The sequence below is a fragment of the Ascaphus truei genome, chromosome 1 (genome assembly GCF_040206685.1).
Source record: "Ascaphus truei isolate aAscTru1 chromosome 1, aAscTru1.hap1, whole genome shotgun sequence".
In the NCBI taxonomy this organism is placed as follows: Eukaryota; Metazoa; Chordata; class Amphibia; order Anura; family Ascaphidae; genus Ascaphus; species Ascaphus truei.
This window is the reverse complement of record NC_134483.1, coordinates 93,516,740-93,541,074: the sequence shown is the minus strand read 5'-3', so window position 1 is coordinate 93,541,074 and position 24,335 is coordinate 93,516,740. Positions and strand designations below refer to the sequence as shown.

The window sequence follows — 24,335 nt, the reverse complement described above, 5'->3', positions numbered from 1 at the left end:
GGTTAACACAAGTGGCCTTATGAGACAACCCATGTCAATGGATCTCGCAGACCTACAGGTATCATGGTCTACTTAAACCCCGCGAAAGCAGTGAGTCTTTCACACTATGGGGCCTATGCAGAGAGCAGCGAATTTTAAAATTGGCGAATTTATTAAAAAGTAGCTTTTTTGGAGAGTTTTAATCTCCATATGCAGAAAAGTGCGAATTCTGCTATGTTTAACATGGATGCGTGTGGCGAGTTTAAATTGGCGAGATGCGCGCTTCAGAAATGTGTTAAAACAAATTCGCTCCTTTTTTTTCCCTTTGCAATGGCCGCGAGCGGCAGTTTTTTTTGGCGAGGCAAAACGGAGACAATCGCGCCATTTTATTGGCGCGAACAGCCGCTAGATGCCGTTCGCGCCTCTCTGCATACGGATATTTTTTAAACTGGCGAGATTGCGGTTCTCGCCAGCCGCGAGGCGAGTTTTACAAATAGAAAAGAAGAATTGGCGCGTTTTTCGGAACTCGCCATTTTCTGCTGCTTTCTGCGCGATTTTCTCCAAAAAATGGCGAATTTCGAAATAGCGCTGCTCTCTGCATAGGCCCCTATATCTGGCAGCGAAGGTTAGGTGCCTCACGTGTTCAGCAAAGAAAGATTTGTAGGAGAGGTCGTGTTTTTTTTTTTTTTTTTTTTTAAATAAACTTGAGGACGAGCAAGCGCCCGGCTGCTGCCTGCAGGTAAAACAGTCATCTGGCGGGACATTCACCGGGCCGCGTTATCCCACAGCTATGGGAGGAATATATATATATATATATCCAGAGGACCGTGTGCATGCACAGAGGCGCAGATCTGACGGTACCTGTCACTGCACCGTTCAACGAGGCTGCAACCTGAGACCTAGAGTACAGCGCACACCGACTCAACATGGAGGCCGCCATCTTGGAATATACCACATCATCTCGCCGATAGGGGTGTAAACAACAAAAAAGAGGGAGGCACAAACTGAGCCAGTCCACTTGTTGCTCGCCGCCCTGCCATGATAGCACAACTTGAACCCGCTGGTTTAGCGTGCCCCATGCGTGGAAGTTGGCTGTGAGTTGCTGTTACCCGTGCGGCACACTTGGTGCGGTCAGGGGACAGAATGGCGGCGCTCGCTCGGTGGGGTTCCAATCGGTTGTTGCTGGAGAATGTTGGGTGCTCGCTGCTCAGAACCCTGACGCAGCCGGCGTTCTGCGCCCACCAAGGTACCCGCACACGCAGGGGGGAGGTCGCTCTTTCCATTCCAGATTCTTCCAGTCAAATCTTCCTGCTGTCACGAAACCCATTAATCTGAAATTTTTACTTGGTTCTTCCCTATAAACAAGTGTTGTCGACCATGATATTCACGAATAATTCTGATGTATTAAATGCGCTGTAATGCATAATGCTTCATTTACATGCCCTAGAGTAGCAATGTGTTCTGCAGCAGAGGTCACAGTGTCTTTTTGACCAAGTCTGACATTATATAATCATTTTTTTTAAATTCCATCCATGGCACTGACCGCATACGCAGTGCATTACGTAACATTTTGCGGGCACAATGAGCCTGTGCCACTGAGAGCTTACAATCTAAGTGTATGTATATGTATGTAAAAATAACACCCCCCTGAGGAAGATCCCCCTGTGGTATCGAAACGTTGGAGCTATGTGCTGTATTTAATACATTCATTTTCATTCACCCGAGTGCTGTCTCCTTTTTGCTGCTATGCGGTAATGTATACTTTTATTATTTATATGGGACATGCACCTATTCATTATTGAATTTCTTTTTTTTTTTGTTTCAATTTATTTTTATTGTTTTAGAAAGACATAACAAATATATTGTCCATACAACAAAGAGCATTAACAGTTCGTCATCTGAAATAAAATAATTGATATAACACGCGTCTCTCATGAGCTTAACAAAGGATAGAGAAGAACGTAGAAAAGAAGAAAAAGAAGGGTGGGAGGGGTTATTGAATTTCTATTGGAGTGCCAGTGATTGTTTATCATATATCATTGGTATGGCAGTTTGCACTCACGTTTTTGGTGAAGGCAGATGCTTGTCCCATAGCATAAGGATATGTACGTAGTAACCAGGGGGATCCTGATGACAAAAATAAGACAGCACACCGCAAATGTAGAAAAAGATGTGTATTAAGAACACCCGGCAGCCAACGTTTCGGTCCTCGTAGAGGGACCTTCCTGCCCTGAGGCTAGGTGCGCTCGCGTCCAGGGGCCAGCCACGACGTCACGGACTGGTCTGCCCTCATTGGGCGAACCGCTCACGTGACAACGCTTGCGAGCAGCAAAATCAATTTTGCTTGCTCGGCAAGCGGCTGAGCGCCGAGCAGGCGCACCCGCCCGCCCACGCCAGCCACGTGCATTGTCACGTGTCCAGCGTGAGCGCGCGCGCCCGCTCAGCACCACCCGCGCCCGCTCAGCACCACCCTGGGCGAGGCCTAAGTTACCAATGAGTTTGCCAAAGTCGCACCCCACAATACTCTAATCGCTGCTTTGCAGAGCATTTTGGGGTATGAGCTAGACAACCGTGACGACTGCCAACCCCATAGCAGCTTTTTGATGACTGCTCTCTGGCCTGGGGAAGACCGCACAGCAGGTAGCGAGCGATATTGCCAGGCATCTGCCCCTGGCAGCCAACTATTCTGCTTATATACTCTCTGCTGTAATGTAAAGGTACGTTTTAAATTAATCTCAGCATTTGCTAAGTGACTAAGCTGTTGGTTTGTTACAATGGAATGCATAATTATCCTCAGGACAGGGGGGGGGGGAGGGGCATTTGGAACCAGGTGTGAAAAAGTTGGTGTAGGAAAAGAGACGCTAATATGCCTTTCCGAGGAGACGCTATCCATCCAAAAGTAAACCAATAGGTTGATTTAAAAAAGTTTAACTATGAATCTGTGCTTAGATTATAAAAGGTCCTTAGTGACTTAACTGAATTTTAACTTAAAAAAAAATGTTTATTGCAATTCAATGTATTTTTGATGATTGATTTCTCTTTTTAGCTAAACGATACCTCTTAACAGATGATATTCTGAAGCTTGAAGATTTTCAGCAGAAGAAACTGGCTATTAAATATCACATTCATGGGAAAAAAGGTAGTAGCATTTAGATAAGCGTGTGTATGTGTGCATAGCTTTGTGCTCATAACTTGGCCTAACGTGAGTCCCTGGTTCTAGTCGATGGTCCAGATTTACTAAAGGATCCAAAACTTAAACTCATTCGAAAGAATAGGAATTAAATAAAGTTTAGCACCCTCCATTAAATCTGGACCAAAGAATCACCTTTGTCTTATGCACTCTATTTCTCAGTGCATGTACCACCAAAATAAGATTGTAAATGTTAACAACATTCTGTCGACTTTAAAACGACAACTTCTGTTTTGAAAATGTCCTAGTCTTGTTTTAAAGCACTTGGTGAAACTGCTGGTACAGAATGGCAAATTGCCAGCATGAAAAGGCTTCCATGCAAGGCCGGCGTACAAAAACGTTCTATAACCAAGTTGTTGATTTTTGAAGTAAACAACTTAAATTCAGAATAACTTTTTACGGGACTGAACAGTATTCCCTTCCATGACTTTGGGACAGAACCACATGAAAGTCCATTCATATAAATTGGACCAAAAGTGACAAAGCAGCGTCCTCCCTGAAGCGATCACCCAACGCTGACATGCCAGTGGTCCTCTTGTGGTGCTGCTGCTGTTAATTATTACAGTATTTTTATTTATTTATTTTTACTTGCAACATCCTCGGTTGGCTTCTTCTTGGGTAATGCCGGCAGCCTTATTTATTGCACTGTGGCAAGCACTCACACCGGCATCTCGTGGGTACCTGGAGCTGAAAGTAGAGTGGTTCCTTACCCACTAGTTCTAATTATGTTATAAAAAAAAATATATATATATGGAGTGGATTTAACATTGTGGCGAGCTCCTATTGGCCCAAGCAGCACACGTGTGGTACTAGGTGGCGAGTAGATGTTTTGGTGATTTGTCGACCACTGTATATATACACATATACACACACACACACTTTTTTGGGGGTGGGTTTGCTAATAACTACAGCAAAATAACTTTACAATGGTAAAAAGCAAGGAGACATTTACTTTTTACAGTGATTAGAGCATATTGCGGCTTTAAGGGTTAGCACCGCTCAGTAAATGTGGTCCATGATGTTAAAATCTTTCTACGCCATCCACAAATAAAAAAAAAAAAACAACGCCTTGTATTTTTATTACTGGTGAGCCAATCTGTAACAGTGAGGTCATTGTGCCAGTTTTTGCAATGCATATTCACATAATCACTATTGAGCCACCTGTGCTGAAGCAGGGATCTCCTGAAAACCTGACCGGCTGCTGGCCCTTGAGGACTGGAGTTGCAAGACCCTAATCTGCTGACACTCCTCACTTTACAGGATGTTTGTCGTTGAGGGAGGGACCTTCATGATATTGACTGACTTTGCTGCCAAACCTACATTTATTTCAGACCTGTATTTTGAAATGATTGAAGGAAAGTTACAGAGTCACGGAATCATTCTTCGAGATGAATTAAAAACGCTGCTCCATCTATGTCAGACACCAGCTGATGTAGAATTTGCAAAGCAAGTTATTTACAGGTAAAGTGTTTGCATCTAAAAACGCTGTCATTCTTAAATCTGATGTCTTTTTTTTCCACCAGATTCAATCCCTATGGAGGCCTTTTGGTACCAGAGTGATTAGTGAACATTTGTCCAGTGAGTACAGCGCAGAAGAACAAAGATTTTCTATTTATTTTCATTCAATTTGGTGCATCTTCTAAATTAGTTTATCAGAGATGGCACTCCCAGTTTACGAGGAAAGACTATCCAAACTAGGATTATTTCCATGAGCAAGAGGTGTCTAAGAAGGGGATACGATTTCTATTTACAGATGCACCCAATGTCAGTACAAGGAACTTTTTGATTGGAACCTTTCTTGCTGAGGACCATATAAATGTCACAGGGTTATCAGTTGAGATTTGATGAAAGGAGATTTCACACAAGTATAGTGAGGAGAGTGAAAATGTGGACTATACTACTACTACTACTACATGGAGATGGCGATGGTAGATACAGTAGGTATATTTAAGGAAAGCTTTAGAAAGGAAATGTATATAGGGATATGCTGATTGTATGATGACCTAGGAGAAGCATTAATCCAAGAAGAATTTCAATTATTATTGGAGTCAGGAAGGGACTTTCTTCCGTTCTAATATGTAATTACCAAATATTTCACTGATACTTTTTTTTTGCCTTCCTCGTCTAGATCAACAGAATTATAAATATCGGATGGGTATCTTGCCCAATTACAAATTAACAATGGTCGAACTCGACTGACCTATGTTACTATGTTTTTAACTTGATTTTTTTTTTTTTTATTTTTTTTTTTAGGTATCATGAAGAGAATAAAAATGTTATGTTCGGGGAGTTTAGATTTGGACCTATTTTTCTCAGGCTGTGCTATGAACTGGACCTTGCAGATGCTGCATTTAACCTTATAAAGGACCAGGTAATTCAAAAGTGAAAAATGCAATGGGTTGATCAGTTAGCGTAATGAACCCTGTATTTGTAGTAAGAGTATTGTGTGTGTTCCAGCACTTAATTCCACAGAACGGTAGAGGAGAGGGGGCATTTCAGCGAGGAATGCAATTCATCTTGTAATGCCAAAATGAAGAGAACATATACATTGTTTCGCATGTTTTGAATTGAACAAGAAAGTAAGATTTACCTCAGCAGCCAGATTCATCGTTTAATCTGGGTACTGATGACTTTCACAAGTGTGTTCTTACACACTGAATGGGGCTCAATCTTATAACGGGTAACAATTTTCTTTCATTCCTCCCAGGAGTTGACAGGCTCCTTACTGGCAACCGCACCACCCACTCTAGATTCACATGGCCTAAATCACGTTGAGAAAATACACAAAGAGTACTCTGCACTCTCAACCAAGATGTGTGTAAAATAGGATCATTGTACCTCATTGATCGGTGCACACGGATGGAAATTCAATGCTCAAACATAACTTTCAAATGAAATGGCTAAAAAGAGCCCACTTGGAGGCTGCAATGTCGTCTCCTGATGCACAGATTTATATGGGCTGCCAGAGGGAGGCTGGCCGCAGTGGCCATATTGTTTCTCCTGGACAAGAATTCCTATAAGGGGATTTCAAAATGAAATATCTCGGGAATTGGGTGTTCCCCATAGCAGGTAGTGCTGCGGTTTAGATCCAGGGGCACCTTGTTGCAGGTCAGGAAAAAATATATATTGTGTGTATGTAAAAAGAGCATGGATTACAGGTTTAAGAAATGAACACGGGGTAGCTCTAATGACCATATCAAAACGGATTACGGTATATGTATAGAAAGTGTTCTAAAATCGGTTAATCTGGCCACTTTATACAATACATGGATTGTTTCCTATTTTGATACTTTCAGTAGTGTCGCTTATCTCCTACGTTTTCATTGTTTTACCTTGCAGTGTTTCTTAACTTTTTTTTTTGTCCCCCCTTAAGGAAATCTATAATTATTTTGTGAAATTCTATAGAACTCCAATTCCCTCTAATAGTGCATTGTAAGGAACCTCAACCCTCTGTAATAGCGCGTCTGAGATCATATACATTGTACATTTTTCTATATTTGGTACCATTTTCAAATGACTTGAAAATTGCAGGGAACTCTGTAGGGATGTCCAGGGAACCCCTTTTGAAAAACATTGCAATAGTGTTAATATATATTATGTGAGGGGGAGAGATGGGGGTCTGAGAGAGAGGGGGAGTCTCGCAAAGGCCGCCGATACTGGGGGGGTGGGGGCAATGGAACAGTTGTCTTGAGCCCCAGGAAAGCAGTCTACGGCCCTATCTGGTATGACCATCCTCATATCTCCCCCAGCAGCCCTCACCATCACCCTCATATCTGGGTTGGGGGGGGGAGGGTGATATGATGATGATCTGTGGGGGGGGGGGAGAGAAGATATGATGATGAGGGGTGCTGGGGGAAATATGATGATGATGATGATGATGATTTTACCCGTGCGGCCCAAATCAGTTTTCTTTGGAGCAGTTCGGCCCTTCTCACTTTACAAGTTGTGCAGGCCTGCTGTATAGGATCTACCATTCGACAGAATATATCATATTATTGGAAAACTAACTGGATCATGTACCAGTTATCTGCAGCCAATGTGTATGGTTCTCTATAAGAGTACAGTATATGAAACCATATCTCATAATTGTGTTTCAAGTTAATATGGTTTCATTTTTCTGTCTTTCTTTTCCAGACTCTGAGAGGTTTCTTTTCCGATTGTACATCATTTAATATATTGATGGACATGCTGTTTACGAAAGGCCAGTATGAACGTAAGTACACCGTCCTGTCATTTAGTATTTACAACATAACGTGAAAGAAGATGAGTTGAGCAGTAATGTTTTGAATCTACTTGACCTTTTCAGCACTAAACAATAAAAATGTAAGCACAACGTAACACCTGTGTGTAAATGTTTTCACTGGCGTAGGATATTCTGCCATTTCACATCTCCTGTTTGCCATGGAAGCTTTTTGCAATGTTCAGTTCCGAGGGTTTGTGATGTTTCGTTCTCGCATTACTGTTCTAGGTATGTGTGTCTGAACTTTAAGTAATGACAGTGAGGGATATCATTGGATGATATTTCACTTGGGGTTTTTTGTTTGCCTCTAGATCAATATACTGTAAATACAAATATAGGATAAAGTATGTGTCATCTTAATTTAGTTTAGTTTGAACTTGATAGACGTGTGTGTGTGTCTATATATATAATATTATATGTAATAATATATATAAATATACAGTGGTCGACAAATCACCAAAAAATCTACTCGCCGAACAAAAAAAATCTACTCGCCACCTAGTACCACACGTGTGCTGCTTGGGCCAATAGGAGCTCGCCACGATGTTAAATCCACTCGCACGGGGCGTGCAAATGTATAGGTTTGTCGAACACTGTAAATATATATTTATTATATATATATATTTCACTTGGGGTTTTTTGTTTGCCTTCCTCTGTATCAATATACTGTAAATACAAATATAGCATAACATTATCCGTCGTCTAAATTTAGTATAGTTTGAACTTGGATGTGTGTGTGTGTGTGTGTGTGTCTATATATATATGTGTGTGTGTGTGTGTGTGTGTGTGTGTGTGTGTGTGTGTGTGTGTGTGTGTGTGTGTGTGTGTGTGTGTGTGTGTGTGTGTGTGTGTGTGTGTGTGGCGAGTAGATTTTTTTTGTTCGGCAAGTAGATTTTTTGGTGATTTGTCGACCACTATATATATATATATATATATATATATATATATATATATATATATATATATATATATATATATATTTATACACATGAAGGTCAGTCAGCACACTGCAGTAGAAAAGGTTATAATAGCAGATGCTAGTCCCATAGAAAATAAGTATGATACGAACCAATCCAAAGACCAGTAAAGAGACAGCACACCGCACAGGGTTAATCCAAAAATCTATATTCACAACATGAAATACACGTAAGCCAACGTTTCGGTCCCACAGAGAGACCTTCCTCAGGGCCGTGCGGAAGGTCTCTCTGTGGGACCGAAACGTTGGCTTACGTGTATTTCATGTTGTGAATATAGATTTTTGGATTAACCCTGTGCGGTGTGCTGTCTCTTTACTGGTCTTTGGATTGGTTCGTATCATATATATATTTATATATATATTATTACACACACATTTTAAGTTATGGTGGGTGAAAAGGGCAAAAAAAAACCTCCGCCTTTTTCACCCACCATAATTTAAAATGTATATGGTAAACCTACTCAGTCTAGAAATACTGCAAAGCAAGTATAAACCAACCTCGCACTGATGATACCCATTAAGATTGAAACACGTCTATGAGTGGTTTGACTTGCTTTGCTAGTCCCACGCTGTGCTTAAAAGCTGTGTAAACATAGATGCATTTGATTATATGGGCTCCATGTGAATGGATATTCCAGGCAAAAGGTGGTGTGCTCATTTGCATGTCATTTCCCAGAATCCCTTGCGGCAGTGGAAGCACCGTCTGCTAGGTGATAATGGTTGAAAGGCAGGGTTGCAGACCTGTCTAAGACATGTGAATGTGCTCACAAGTGATATTCTTTATTGGATATATCTATATCACACCCAATTTTGTTTTTATTTTAATTTTTTTTTTTTTCCAACCTACTACTACAGTATGTAACAAGCAGAAGATTATGTCCTATGTGCTGGCCATCATGGAGCTACATCTTGGGCCCTCTAAATGTTAAATCACACTTTTTTTTTACCTTTTTTTTACTATTCATTACATCGCTACAAAATGTAACTTCCTAGGGGATAACCCCACGGCCATCCCTTGACATCGGCTGTCTGCCTGTGGCTGTCACCTCCCCGGAGCCACAAGAAAATGCTTTTTATATCCCACGAGGAAGCAAAATTCGGCTACATTTGTAATACACTACAGGTTCTTTGTCATTTCAAATCTTCCACCTCTCTGTGGCATGAAGCCGGAAAATATGCCCAAGGCCGCGCTTATAGTGTCGGCGAAGCGACCGATGACGTCACCCGTCACCACTAGTGAAAGTTAAACTTTAGTTTTACGCGACGTCGCTGGCGACAAGGCCAGTGATGTCACAAAGGGGGCGGGCAGCGCTCTGATTGGTTTAGAGACAGTCACATGTGGCGACTGTCTAAAAAAAAATCACATTTACCCGACTTCAAAATTTTTGGTTGCTCCGACGCGCTTACTATAAGCGCATGCGACGCGCTTACTATAAGCGCATGCGACGGAGTAAATTTGTTTTGCAGCGACGTCGCATCGCCAGGCACTATAAGCGCATGCGACGCGCTTACTATAAGCGCATGCGACGGAGTAAATTTGTTTTGCAGCGAGTCGCATCGCCAGGCACTATAAGCGCAGCCTAAGGTGGTAACCTAGGGGGCTTGTAAGATCATGTGCTGTGAAGAATTTGCCTTTTTTTTACAGAAATTAAATGAATTTTGTCTTATTAATATATAAACTTTTGGCATGTATACTTCATTTTCTTTTAAGTCGTCTATAATTGTATGTGTTTAAAGGAATCACTGTTTCATAATCTGTTGACAGGTGCTTTAGAAGTGCTGGTGGAAATGCGAAACCGAGGTGTAAAATTTGTCAAAGAGACATACATTTTGGCATTTGCCATATGCTACAAACTGGTGAGTTGGATCAGAACCTCTAAACCGTGAGTACTGGAGACGTGAGGGACATAAAAAGATTGGCTTATTTCCAAGTATTTTCCTGCAGCCAACATACTACATGTATACCTACCTAGCATTCCTACACCGTGGAAGGGGGTATGAAGAGGGGAAGATACATGGAAAGCTATTGAACTATGTAAAGAATAATCTGGATGAGAACATTCTCTAAACATTTCATAAGTGACCTTTCAATATTTCCATTGCTACATTTAAAGGCAGGGTTCACCCCAATTAAGAGAACTGCAATCTGAATGTTTTCATTTGAAGGTAATGATACAAAGAAAAACTGGGGCGCTCCTTATCCAATAATTAGAATAGTCCCTAAATCACGGGGAAAACCTGAAATAGATGTCTAGTGGAAAATAATAAATAAATAACAAATGAAATACTGGCCCCAATTCCTCGCTGTTGCTCAGCCGAAAGAGGATCTCCCAGGATCCTCATACAGTAGGGATGCACTATATGGTGAGCGCAAAAACAAAGAAAAGGGAAAAACGAAATTAGTACAATCGTTTAGTGTGGCATATAGCCAAATAGTGCAGAAAGAATGGGAGTGGAGGGGATGGTGAGCAATAATTATAAAACCTCTCACACAGCCATGTGTGAGTGCCTGCCCATCACACAGTAATTAACCTCGTCTGGAAGGTCACTTCTGAGGTCACTGATTGTAGAGGTAATATGGCCATATGTGAGTGAGGAGCACTCAGTGTAAATCCAATCCTCACTGCCTGAAGATTGGAAGCGAATCCTCTGGTATCACTCGTGCACATAATATGCCATAGAAGTAAAAACGGAGTCGTTTTATTCAAAACAAGTTGACAGAAAAAATGTACAGAATGCAAGAAAATGGGCAAACTTTAAAAATACTGCTGCACTCATGAACTCACAGCAGCTTTCCTCCGCGACTTCCGTGTCCGGAGGATCTGGCAACGAACGGCTGCTTGGGTCTTCCTACGGTGGCTCACGGTGTCCAAAATCCTCCTCGGCGAAACGCGTAGTTCTGAAAATAGTGGAAAAGGGATTACCCCTAACCCATTACTGAAACATTTCAAAGAGGTTCCTAATTGTAATCCATCATTTCTAAAATGTATGGGTATAGAATGTATCCCTAAAAAAACAAGACAGGGAGGCTAGAGGAGAGCAGAGCTGCACAGCCACTGACACCCTGACACAGCACAAACGAGCAGAGATACACCCAGAGCCCAAACGCTGGCCCCCTTGCCCCTGCAGTACAACCTAGCTGGAGCCTCGGGCTGCAGACCCCCCCTACAGGGTGTTGCTGAGGCAGGACGGAGGCCACAGGGCAAGGGCTCAGGCAGACCTGCTTGTGCACAGGAGTCCCACAGAAGGCCAATCAGACCCCCATTCATTCAAAATAATTAAAGGCTGAGCCCAGGGGGGGGGGCCTCCAGTGTCGTCGACCGATAGGGCAGTATAGGAAGGGAGCTCTAGGAACCCGCACAGATAAAGTGATAATTAAGCAACTTTCCCCCCCAAAAAAAAATTCGGCCCAAAACTTGCTATAATCTGGCAGAAGAAACCCCCAATATGTCTCAGGGAGGAAAAACACAAACCTCGAAGGGAGTTAACAAGTATTTTTCGCCGGCGCCACGAGGGTCGGGGACCCAACCCGGCGAGCAAGATGGTGCCGAAGCTCAAAGAAAAGATCCAAGGAGGCTAACGGAGGGATCCGCGGCAAAAGGGAATATCACCCGAGCATATCTAGAGGAAATGCTGGAAGGAATGCTGTCATCCTCTCATGACAAATTATACAGATCCCTCCAGCAGGACTTTAAAAATCTGGCCTCCGAGCTCAAAGAGGAAATTGGCAGCCTCACGGGGAGAACAGCAGACCTGGAGAACAGGTTAGATGCGGCCCTCCGTGCGAACGGAGGCAGACGAGGAGGTTATTCGCCTCGGCACCGAGGTTTCCTGCCTAAAAGAGAGCCTGGAGGATCAGGAGAACCGGGACCGTAGGCAAAACCTCAGGATCCGCAATGTCCTGGAAGAGGTTCGTCCTGACCTCCTTGGGCCCTATCTGATGGATCTTTTCAAGTGTGTCTGCGACGGTCTGGAGGAGAAAGACCTGGAGCTGGACCGAGCCCATCGCGCGCTGGCCCCCAAATCAGGCGACCCAAAAAGAAGAGACGGGATTGTGCGCATGCACAGTTACTCCACTAAGGAAAAAATAATAACAGCCTGCAGGGACAAAAACGTAATCGAGTTTCAAGAAGAACCCCTAAAAAAATTTAACGACCTCGCTAGGGCAACTATTGAGAGGCGCCGAGAATTAAAACCTCTAACTTCGCTACTATGAGAGAAAGGTATAAACTACAGATGGGGATTCCCATTTCGGCTAATTGTGACGAGAAACGGCAGACAACTATCCATCAGACAACCGGAAGATATGCCACAATTCGCATGCGAGCTTGGCGTTGAACTTCCGGCCCCACAGAGAGCGGACTTGCCGGTCTCTCTGCGACCGTGCCGCGCGCGCGGGGGGGGGGGGGGGGGGGCGGGGGAGGGGTCCCCATCAGGCTTCAGAGTGGCTGGCGGACAAAAATTCCCAGAAGAACCAACTGCCCGACCGGGAAGGTTGAGAGACCCGTCAACCTCCTCAAACGCTGGCTTTTGATTGCTGAGACCACCTCCGCAGCGCGAGAAGGCTGAGGCAGGGGGTCACCTGCCCTGGAGATGTGGGAGAGGCGCTCCGGCAATGCCATTGGCGGGATCGCTGATGGATGCGGGAGCCATTATCCTGTTTGTTTGCCGCACTGGGTGGGGGGGGGATGGGTTTCTAGGCTGTTGGGGGGCCTCCAGCGCTGGGTCTGGGAGGTGGGGGGGAGCTGATGGGGAGAGGCAGAGGTCTACCGGGGTGTCCAGGAAAAGAAGAATCGCAGTGCACATACCCGGTTAGAGCGAAGAGATCCGAACGCTATCATCAAGCACAGGTCAGAGGTGGGCTTTCAGGGGACAGAACTTTTAAGCCCGACTTGAACATTTCCCGCCCTCCCCCCCCCCCGTGTTTGGCCATAGGACGCTGACTCCAATCCCACCCTAAACTACTAACACGCCTGGGCCACCACTAGCTCTGGCTCTGATTGGCTAACACGAGAAGACCCCGTGACCCTCAGGCTCTCCCCGGTTAATATACTCCCCTATAAGTAACTGCCAGGAGTCCCCCCGGCCTAGTTTGAAAAAGTTTAGTATTTAATCATTCATACATGATCTTGGTCTACTGAAAGGCCGGATAAACGGTTTATTTTATATCCTTGTTGTACTCGCTCTTCCTGTGTCCTCGTGTTAGGTAGATCTAACTTGCAATTGACCGTGGTCGGTTAACAGTACGGGAAACCCGCTCGTTAAATGATGGTGAAAGAAATTTCTCAGTTAATTTTGTTATGCAATTATAAAAGTTGTGATAAGTGTTTACCCATGTTACAAGGTGACCCTTCACTCCACTCCCCCCTCCCTGTGTTTATCTTATTTGCATATATTTTCATTATGCTTTAAACACATCTATATTAGGCACGTTATATATGTTTGTGTATAGCGTCGCATTTAGCGACATTATTCATTATATGTTTTAATACATTTTCTCTCACTGGGCACTTTTATTATATCATCACACTAAGCGACATTGTTTTAATTACTGTTATTTGCTGTGTCGCGTTTAGCGACAACACAATACCCAGCTGATTTCATTGGTGATCAGGGGTACTTAATGCGCATGTGCTGCCTCAATCGTGACCACCTGACGAAGCATTGATTGCGAAACCGGTAGGGGTCACGAGAGGCAGCTGTGCGCAGTCTCCCTTTGGCTGGAACGAGATCCCTAGGAAGTGGTTGCAGAGCGGTTATCCTGCCGTGTGTTCGTGTGTCCGGACAGTATTGCGTCCACACTGAGCCCCTGCTGCCACTTCTTGCGGTTAGTTTCGTTCCCCTCAATTGGGTTTGTTTTTTCTAGGAGTGATTAAACATCCTCAGTGGATGTATTTTTAACTCATCTAGTGGTTTACTGCACTGAAGTTATGTTTTGGTTTGGCATTTATAGGGTGTGATTTACCATACATAGTATATGCTTCATATGTGTATTTTTATGTGTTTTTGTTTTGTACATTTCATTGATTGATTATTGTCTTTTGGTCACAGTGACCTTTATTACATTTTGTGATACACTTTTTACAAATCTGTAGTGCGCTTGTGTGTGTTTGTTTTGTTTTAGACACTGAGGTTGTTGGTTGCAGAAAGCAATTGTTTATCAAAGGTCAGAGTGAGGTGTGTAGAGCTGCCAAGACTAAGTGATTTATAATAGCTGTGGACCATTTGTTTTCTTTTTTTTTACAGAACAACTCTCATTCTTGGAAAATCTGCACAAACCTCCTAGAAGAAATAGAGCTGAAGGGAGATCATCTTCCAAGACAAGCTTTCTGTTTTGCGGTAGCACTTGCTTTGAAGAGGGTATTATGTTTTTACTTTGTGTTGCTATTTTATACTGCAGATGCACAAATTTATGTAGCACATACAGTACAGAAGTGTTGTAGAACAGTGGTTCTCAACCGGTGTCTCCTGAAACCAGATTTGTGAACAATTGATATTGTATTCATCAAAACCCAATCCTTTGCCATAGTTTTTTATATGTATTCATTCAAAAGAATTTAACGGTAGTACTTTATTATACATTGTGTAATATAGTAAGCTATATAAAGCCCTACTACAGTAATAGTATTTTTACATACAATAAATAAGTGCCGTTCCACAAAGTCGCAATACATTTTGAAGGAGTCGCCATACATCTGTGAAGGGTTCCACGGGTCCTAAATGGTCCAAAACCAGTGTACTAGAAGATATTTCTATAATGCTGAGGACATTGGCGCTCCCTTTGTTGCCATGTACTAAGCCAGGGGGGCGCAAACTTTTTTCCCTGCGCCCCCCTGACGGCTGTCCCCTCGCTCCCGCGCCCCCCCCAACCCCAACTTACCCGCGCCCCGGCGTAATGACGTCACGTTGCCATAGCAACGTGACGTCACATGACCCCGCAGCGTCATTTTGACGTCGCGTTGCCATGGCGACGCCGGGAGGAAGCCGCCGGAGCCACGGGTAAGTATGGTTTACAGAGGCCCTGCAGCTCCCCCGGCACTTAATTTAAGTGCCTTCGGGAAGCGCGCGGGGCCTCTAAACCCCGCGCCCCCCGTCGGCAGTCTCGCGCCCCCCCTGGGGGTCGCGCCCCACAGATTGCGCACCGCTGTACTAAGCAGTCTTTCAAGGTGCAGTATTCTTTGTGCAAATTACCATTATTTACCATATGATTTCATGATGTGACACATTGCATTGTATTCAGTGAGCAGAAAGAGCAACTATGTGACGTATTCAAAAGAGCACAAGCTTAATATGTTGTATCGCAGAGTTGCAGCTTGCAAATGAAAGCAAGGAATCTGTACACCGCCTAAAATATGTTATAATCTGTTCTAGAAGATGACCTTTTAAATTAAGGGAAGAGTGGCAAGCTATACTGAACTGTCCATCTATAACCATTAGTTTTCTTAGCCTGAAATCCATTTGGTACAAATTAAAAGGTCCTTCTTGCATTCATATAAATGACTTGGGTGAACAATAACTTCCAGAAGCTAAAATGAATGTGTTAACTTTTATTAACAGAACGAGTTTGCCGTAGCCAAGTCTATTTATTCTCAGATCATGAACACTGACGGCAAACTATGCAACAATTTACATGTAAGTATTCATTGATTTATGGATATTATTTTACTTTAACAGACTAGCTAAAAAAATATCTGAATTAATTTTCCAGCTGCTTTTAACATACGGTACATAACATTTGCCATTTGGCTTTGTTTTTGTTTTTTTGTTGTAAGGAATTTACTTTATTGGTTTAGCTTGTTATCCACCCCAGGAAGGGTGCACGCAAAGGACCAAGCCGCAATGCTGTGCTTCTCTATAGGTTTTCAGGTTGCTGCACTTTATTGAGGCTTTACTTCATTTAAATGCAAAACAAGCTGGGCAACCAAGTCCGATTATCTTGACAGATATTGGGTTTTAGTTCAGTACGGTGTATTTGTTTTTTATGTGTGTGTGTGTGTGTGTGTGTGTGTGTGTGTGTGTGTGTGTGTGTGTGTGTGTGTATATATACACATATACATACATACATACACAAATACATATACACACACACATACATACACACATATACACATATACATACACATATACATACACATATACACACACACACACACACACACACACACACACACACACATACACACACTTCTTTTGGCCAATACATAGAAAAATATGTGGATAGCCAAAATAGTAAACATGGCCTGTTACAATAACTCCATCAATGGTTTTTATACCCCTCTCGCATTTAATAAATACAGAGTAATCACTGGATTGGAGGCAACCATACCGTAGATTGAAAAATAGATTGCACACAACACATCGAAAACCAATTTAGCAAAGAACATCGATTTGAAATAGGAATACTAAAGGATATGTCCAATACTCCAAGGAGCTGTAAAAAAAAGAAAAATCTTTGCAGAGCCACATCTGTAATTTTATTTGCTGTCCTTCAGTGTGTGTGTATATATATATATATATATATATATATATATATATATAACACAAAGGGAGCCCTGAGCTACTTCCAATATGACAAAAATACACAGATAGATAGATATCTATCTCTCTTGAAAAAAGGGTCATTTAGTTTAACCCTTTGGCCAAAGCATTATAAGCCTGCAAGCCACTTCAAAGCATTACCATAATATCGCAGGTCCTAGCACTAACTGATTAAAATTCTTATTTACCTGTATAATTACAGGAATACTGATCTGCATTGGATCTGTCACAAACAGCTGCATGAAAAGACCTGTACATATGGAAAGTGGGGAGGGGCGAGCTTAAATCCCTTCCCCACTTTCCATATGTACAGGTCTTTTCATGCAGCTGTTTGTGACAGATCCAATGCAGATCATTCTTCCTGTAATTATACAGGTAAATAAGAATTTTAATCAGTTAGTGCTAGGACCTGTACTATTATGGTCATGGCTTGGGAGAGAGATGGATGCTCGCTCAGTAGCACTCCTCTTTACACTTATATACATATTTATTTTGTGGTAATTTTGGGGGTTTGTATGAGCTTACTGGGTATATGTGTGTTTGTCCTTCAGTGTATACAGTATTTAACACACATTCCCAGCAAGCTCAAACTCCCACACCCACCACATGATGAATATATATTTATGTCAACCAGAGAGCTACTGAGCGTGGCAATGGTATACAACAAGAGACGGGGTGTCCAATGCTACATCCAATTGACAAAACATATGATGAAAAGTATAAAGTAAAATACTTCAATAATAATAATAATAATATTAAATACTTGGTTATTTACTTAACCCTTTGGCCAAAGGCGTCATAAGCCTGCATACCAACGTCAAGGTATAACCAAAATAATGCAGGTCCTACACTACACTACAAGTATTTAATATTATTATTGAAGTATTTTACTTTATGCTTTTCATCATATATGTTTTGTCAATTGGATGTAGCATTGAGCACCCCCTGTCTCTTGTTGTATACAGTATTTAATATGGAATTATGTAAACTTAGAAATACTAAACTCCTTAATATGTGTATTGATGTTGAGCAAGCAACACTAATATTTGCTAGGGAACAAATAGAATATGTCAATAACAAGATATGTTTGATGGGCTACATCATAGATAAGAATGGTTAGAGCTACTTCACAAAAGGTAGACGGGTGGAAAATAATGTGTTTTTAAAGATAAGGGATTTTAGATTTAAAGACCTGCATTACAGTTTCATAGGTGTAATGTTCCCCCACCTGCTACGATCATCTGAGTGCCTCATGAGGCGAATAATATTCAAGGAAGGGGAGTTCCAGTTGTGACACCTGAAACAGACCCCTGAAGATTGGGGATATAGAAGTGAGGGGGGTTAGCAACCTTACAGATCTAGCTGTCCCTGTCCTTGCAGTTGTCTCGCATTTGCAATGCATTGCTGCTCCCTCTGCTAGAGGAGAGGTTGCTAGTTTGACTGTGGCATGGGTGGCAGTAAACCATTAACACAACCCCTATTAATAGAGATGTGTATTGGCAGATAAGTTGCATATCTTGATACTAACCCCCTAGATTTATCAAACTGTTGCGGGTTAACGCATCCGAACGGGCATTGACTTGAATGGGAGTTAAAGCCTGTTTGGGTGAATTAACCCGTAACAGAGTTTGATTAAACCACTTCTTAACTTTTTTGTTATTCTGTGTTCAAGTTTCTCATCAAGGCACACACTGGTACGATGGAAGATGTGCTGCACACACTCGAGACCGCAGCGGATACTACTGGCCAACAATTTGTGAAGAAGCTGGAATTCTCTGACCAGGGGGTGAGTGTATTGTCAGTCATACAGTCACAGCACAATTTAGCTGCAGTGGTGCTCAGTACAGTATGTCTTGGACCAATATTCAAAGCATGAATATTACTCCGCTGCCAAAGGTATCAATGTTTGTTTTATATGAATACTGATAATAGTACATATTCTATATTTTTAAACAAAATGTTTACAATTGTAAAATCTTGGAGTCAGAACATACTAACAAGTGACACTGGGGCTAGCGTAAAGTTAAGACAATTTTATATAGTTAATTTCATTAACATGCTTCATTTTTTGGGCATTGTATGTCATCTCTGTGCATCAATGCCTCATACTGAATTTTAAAACAAATTAAAGATTGTTTATCGTCTTTATTTCTGACCAAGCACTGGTTGTTTTTCCATGTCTTTTTTCATGTTTGAGAAATATATTGGATATACATGCATATGTATTTTTTACAAACGTCTTCTTGTTTTAACGCCTTTTATACAGTATATTGAAAAGTCCTGTGCAGCTACCAACTGTGCGAATTTTCAAGAACGGTTAAGCAACCAATAATCACTACAGCAAAAGGCTACCGGTCTGTGTTGCCGTGCAAAACTAGCCTGTGGGCTGTATTTCTCTGGAAGGCTAAACCTGGGGAACCTTGCCTTCCAAAAATAAGTACATCTATAACTAGCTGGACCTACTGTAGGAATCATGATTCCTGTTCAATATAAAAGTGTTGTAAGGCCATGGAACCCAACTCTTATTCAATGTTTCCTTCTTAAACCTAATTTTTTTTTTTTGTGTGCAAAATGCCTTTGACCCAGAAAGTTAGCAAGCATGGGGGCAGAAGTTGAAATGCTCAAAAAAGGTGATGTTCACCGATCCTTTGTACTGCAAATGTGCCCGCACATACAGTATACCAATAGGACCCATAAAAAAATAACTTCTGCTGATTGTTGTGACTATGGAAGGAATGAATCCAAAATCTACAAGTTTTTATTTACATGTTTTGGGTTTCTATTTTGTCTAATCCCAGTACTCCGAAATTACTTTATCATGCTAGTTCATCAAGGCAGCTCCATACATTACTTCAGGGGAGCTCAACTCCAGTCCTCAAGCCCCTCCCAACAGGTCAGGTTTTTAGGATATCCCTGCTTCAGCACAGGTGGTTCAATCAGAGGCTCCATCTTTGACCGAGCCTCTGATTGAGCCACCTGTGCTGAAGCTGGGATATCCTGAAAAACCTGACCTGTTGGGGACTGGAGTTGAGCACCCCTGCATTACTTCAATCAAAAGTTGCCAGGAACGTGATGCTACAGCCTTGATTTCTGCCCCTCGTAATTGTGCACATCGCTCTTTGTGGGGTACTAACCCTTTTGCTGCCAGACGGTTAGTAATGTTGACCCCCTGGCAGTGAAAGGGTTAAGAAGCACTTAATTTCCTGGGTTTACAGCATCTGCAGATGCTCCGCTGATGTAAAAAATTATTATATACAATGAATAAGTTAAAAGTGCATTTACCTGGTCCCAAAAAAATGCCACTTATACGAACATATAATCTTTTTTTATACACACGCACGTAAGCAGTAACTAGTTCTCCTTACTGCAGCGGGCTTCTACCACAATGTAACCCCTTTACAATAGCCGCATATACTACTGTATATAAAACTTAGGCCGCGATTATAGTTGCCACGCGGGCCTGTCGCTTGCGCGAAACATGCACAGAGGCTGGATTTGATGGGGAGGCATGGCGGACGCGTCACCAGGCTGGTTCGCCCTCATTGGCTGAACCGCTTAGTCCTCGTCCATAGTGCTACATAGCTCGCGCTACAAACAAACGTGTGTATTACAAAGCGCATGGCCATAGTGAGCGCAAGCTTGCACGTGAGATACAAGGATACCAAAAGCAGGGGAGACAAACTTGTTTGCTATTGAAGCGAGACAGCCTGGTCATGTGAGCGGCTAACAGCCAATGAAAATTAAGTAAGCTATTCTGCCTGGATACTGTTCAAATTACTTTTTGTCAGTAGAGTTGTGCTTGCTCTGAGAATATGGACAACTCAACTATTGAAAATGTTATTTCTGAGGTTTAAAAACGTGAACCTTTAATTCATACCATGACAGAAATATCAATGATAATTTATGGAGATACATTTCTGATGTATTGTCCATTTACTTGTATATAATTGTTAATTTAATAAAATAAATGATTTTTTTTTTTTAACAAAGCATGTTTTCGCACGCGTGTGTTTGCAGAATACTTCTGTAAATTGCACGGCATTATGCATTTTATTATTTGCTAAAGGCGTGTTCTCATGCTTGACACGCCATAACTGCGCCCACCCCCTCACTTCCCAAAAACCTACAGTCCACACATCGCCGGAGAGGAAAGCTCGCGCGAGGCAAGTAGCGCTCTCGCTTGCTTTCACTATGGACAAAGCCTTACATGACGCAGCCAACGCGCGGAAAAAAAAAATTGTTTTTCAAAAATCGCCCGCGCGATCACTCTGCAGCTTTCGCGCCCGCTGTGGGCGGCCTCATTGAGGAACAGACATTTGTCGTGGCGCGCAATGTCGCACGTGGCCACTATAATCACGGCCTTATACTGCAAGATTTGTGACCCTACAGCTAATGTGACGCACCTCTCTTGGGAATAAGAGAACATTGTAGCCTTTTTCTGGATTAATATAACCAGAGGAAGGACGTGATGTTTAGAAGAATACACGTCCTGGGTTCTAATTGGATCATGGTAGTTTTTTGTTTTGTTTTTGCCAGACAAACATAGCATTACAGCAAACAAATAATCTTAACTTACTTTGAATGCAGACAATTCGCTTTTCATTAAGAGGTTCAGAAAGCTGTCTGAGTTGGGAACTGTAGCTTCCTTTTTATTATTAAAGACGTGTAAAATCAGGTCTACAAAATAAGTGTGATTAAATGGGCAATCCCTGTAAAGACCAAAATGTGGCATGATTAAGGTGTTATATGTAGATAATTGATGCTTGTATTTTTTATTTATTTTTTTGGATCACTCCAGCTGGCCTTCGTCAGGGAGAAGTTGAAACATGACTCGGGGCTTCACACAAGATTTCATAGTGTTTATACCAGGCTTCAAAATTCAGGACAAATAAGTGCAGACACACTGGATGACATGTTGTGTTATACTCCCCATGCACGCACGCACAACTTGCATTTGCTCAGCCAGAGGAAAGTCAGCCGGCGGACATTCCGACCTCTTCAGTCTGCGCTGTTGATGGAATAGCTGCATCACTTGGAATAAATGTCTTGCTCTACAGCGTTATAAATGAAAACAATGGACTCCTACTCCATGCAACTTGCATTTTTGACACAAAGCAATAAGAGCGTCTATAGCAGTGGTTTTAAACCCTTTTTATTTATTTTTTGGTTGGGGAACCCCAGAATTCGATTGTGAAATTCTGGGGAACCCCTGCCCTTCACCCCCCTTCTTTAGTTTCTCTTCCCCTCACACACTCCCCCTTATGCTCCCTCTCCCCCACACTTTCTCCCTTACACGTACTCTCTCCCTCTCTATTCTATCCACACTCACTCCTCCCCCATACAGACACACACACCCTCTGTCCCCTTCCCCCATACAAACACACACCCTCTCTCCCCCTCCCCCATACAGACACACACACCCTCTCTCCCCTTCCCAAATACAGACACAAATACACCCTCTCTCCCCTTCCCCCATACACACCCTCTCCCCCACCCCCATACAGACACACACCCTCTCTTCCCTTCCCCCATACAGACACACACCCTCTCTTCCCTTCCCCCATACAGACACACACCCTCTCTCCCCTTCCCCCATACAGACACACACACCCTCTCTCCCCTTCCCCCATACACACCCTCTCCCCCACCCCCATACAGACACACACCCTCTCTTCCCTTCCCCCATACAGACACACACCCTCTCTTCCCTTCCCCCATACAGACACACACCCTCTCTCCCCTTCCCCCATACAGACACACACACCCTCTCTCCCCTTCCCCCATACAGACACACATACACCCTCTCTCCCCTTCCCCCATACACACCCTCTCCCCCACCCCCATACAGACACACACACCCTCTCTTCCCTTCCCCCATACAGACACACATACACCCACACCCTCTCTCCCCTTCCCCCATACAGACACACATACACCCTCTCTCCCCTTCCCCCATACACACCCTCTCCCCCACCCCCATACAGACACACACCCTCTCTCCCCTTCCCCCATACAGACACACACACCCTCTCTCCCCTTCCCCCATACAGACACACACACCCTCTCTCCCCTTCCCCCATACAGACACACACACCCTCTCTCCCCTTCCCCCATACAGACACACACACCCTCTCTCCCCTTCCCCCATACAGACACACACACACCCTCTCTCCCCTTCCCCCATACAGACACACACACACCCTCTCTCTCCCCTTCCCCCATACAGACACACACACACACACCCTCTCTCCCCTTCCCCCATACACACCCTCTCCCCCACTCCCATACAGACACACACACCCTCTCTTCCCTTCCCCCATACAGACACACACCCTCTCTTCCCTTCCCCCATACAGACACACAACCTCTCTCCCCTTCCCCCATACAGACACACACACACCCTCTTTCTCCTTCCCCCATACAGACACCCATACACCCACACCCTCTCTCCCCCACCCCCATACAGACACACACACCCTCTCTTCCCTTCCCCCATACAGACACACACCCTCTCTCCCCTTCCCCCATACACACCCTCTCCCCCACCCCCATACAGACACACACACACCCTCTCTTCCCTTCCCCCATACAGACACACAACCTCTCTCCCCTTCCCCCATACAGACACACACACACCCTCTTTCTCCTTCCCCCATACAGACACCCATACACCCACACCCTCTCTCCCCCACCCCCATACAGACACACACACCCTCTCTTCCCTTCCCCCATACAGACACACACCCTCTCTCCCCTTCCCCCATACACACCCTCTCCCCCACCCCCATACAGACACACACACCCTCTCTTCCCTTCCCCCATACAGACACACACCCTCTCTCCCCTTCCCCCATACACACCCTCTCCCCCACCCCCATACAGACACACACACCCTCTCTCCCTCTCCTCCATACAGACACACACTCCCCCATACAGACACACACACACCCTCCTCCACGCAGACGTGCGCACAGAGAAGCGCACAGATACAGAGATACACTTTGTCTTTAAGAGAGACGGCTCTCGCTCTGATTTTACTCTCTCCTGCTGGAAGTTGATGGCAGAAGCAGTGAGCTGCCAGCTGCTGATGCCGGGTCACTCTTGCGTGGGGGTGCCTCCGGGCCTGGGACAGCTGGAAGAGTTACCCCAGCTCTCCCCCTCTGGGGCCGCGGAACCCCTGAGGGGTGCTCGCAGAACCCCGGTTGAAAATCACAGGTCTATATGGTGTGTAGTGTGTGTTTTGAAATGAAAGAGCTAGTTCTTAAGGGTGGGTTGGGAGGGAGAAAGCTGCACGTGTTCCTTTCTACAACGAGTAGTTAAAGATGGAACAGCATTTTAACAGGGCAAGAAGAGTGGATATTGTGTTAACTAGTAACAAATCCTTTATTTATTTATTTTTAAAGAAACCGCAA

At 43.5% G+C, this 24,335-nt stretch overlaps 2 protein-coding genes across 3 annotated transcripts in view; one reads left to right on the top strand and one right to left on the bottom strand.

Annotated features, from left to right (window-relative positions):
- MRPS27 (mitochondrial ribosomal protein S27) overlaps window positions 1–1,125 on the bottom strand; it is a 107,238-nt gene extending 106,113 nt beyond the window's left edge. Inside the window, exon 1 of one of the 2 annotated variants that reach the window (XM_075591907.1) lies at window positions 841–1,125. In XM_075591907.1, coding sequence (XP_075448022.1) covers window positions 841–919 — 79 coding nt within the window. In that variant the 5' untranslated portion in view covers window positions 920–1,125. Of the gene's footprint in view, window positions 1–805 lie in introns of both variants that reach the window. The other variant, XM_075591916.1, reaches the window with a different exon arrangement.
- PTCD2 (pentatricopeptide repeat domain 2) lies at window positions 965–22,006 on the top strand. Its single transcript, XM_075591931.1, has 10 exons — window positions 965–1,225; window positions 3,026–3,118; window positions 4,501–4,630; window positions 5,423–5,540; window positions 7,304–7,382; window positions 10,151–10,242; window positions 14,632–14,745; window positions 15,943–16,017; window positions 18,596–18,709; window positions 21,722–22,006. The coding sequence occupies exons 1-10, from the start codon at window positions 1,123–1,125 to the stop codon at window positions 21,944–21,946; spliced, it is 1,143 nt and encodes a 380-aa protein (XP_075448046.1). The 5' UTR covers window positions 965–1,122; the 3' UTR covers window positions 21,947–22,006.
- Window positions 22,007–24,335: the final 2,329 nt, after the last annotated feature.

What these genes read in the sequence shown, in the direction of transcription:
- PTCD2 (XM_075591931.1), top strand. Translation starts at nt 1,123, where the DNA reads ATGGCGGCGCTCGCTCGGTGGGGTTCCAATCGGTTGTTGCTGGAGAAT. An exon ending in TAGCACTTGCTTTGAAGAGG is followed by an intron (nt 14,746 to 15,942) that starts GTATTATGTTTT and finishes TTTTATTAACAG; the next exon opens with AACGAGTTTGCCGTAGCCAA. An exon ending in TGGAATTCTCTGACCAGGGG is followed by an intron (nt 18,710 to 21,721) that starts GTGAGTGTATTG and finishes GGATCACTCCAG; the next exon opens with CTGGCCTTCGTCAGGGAGAA.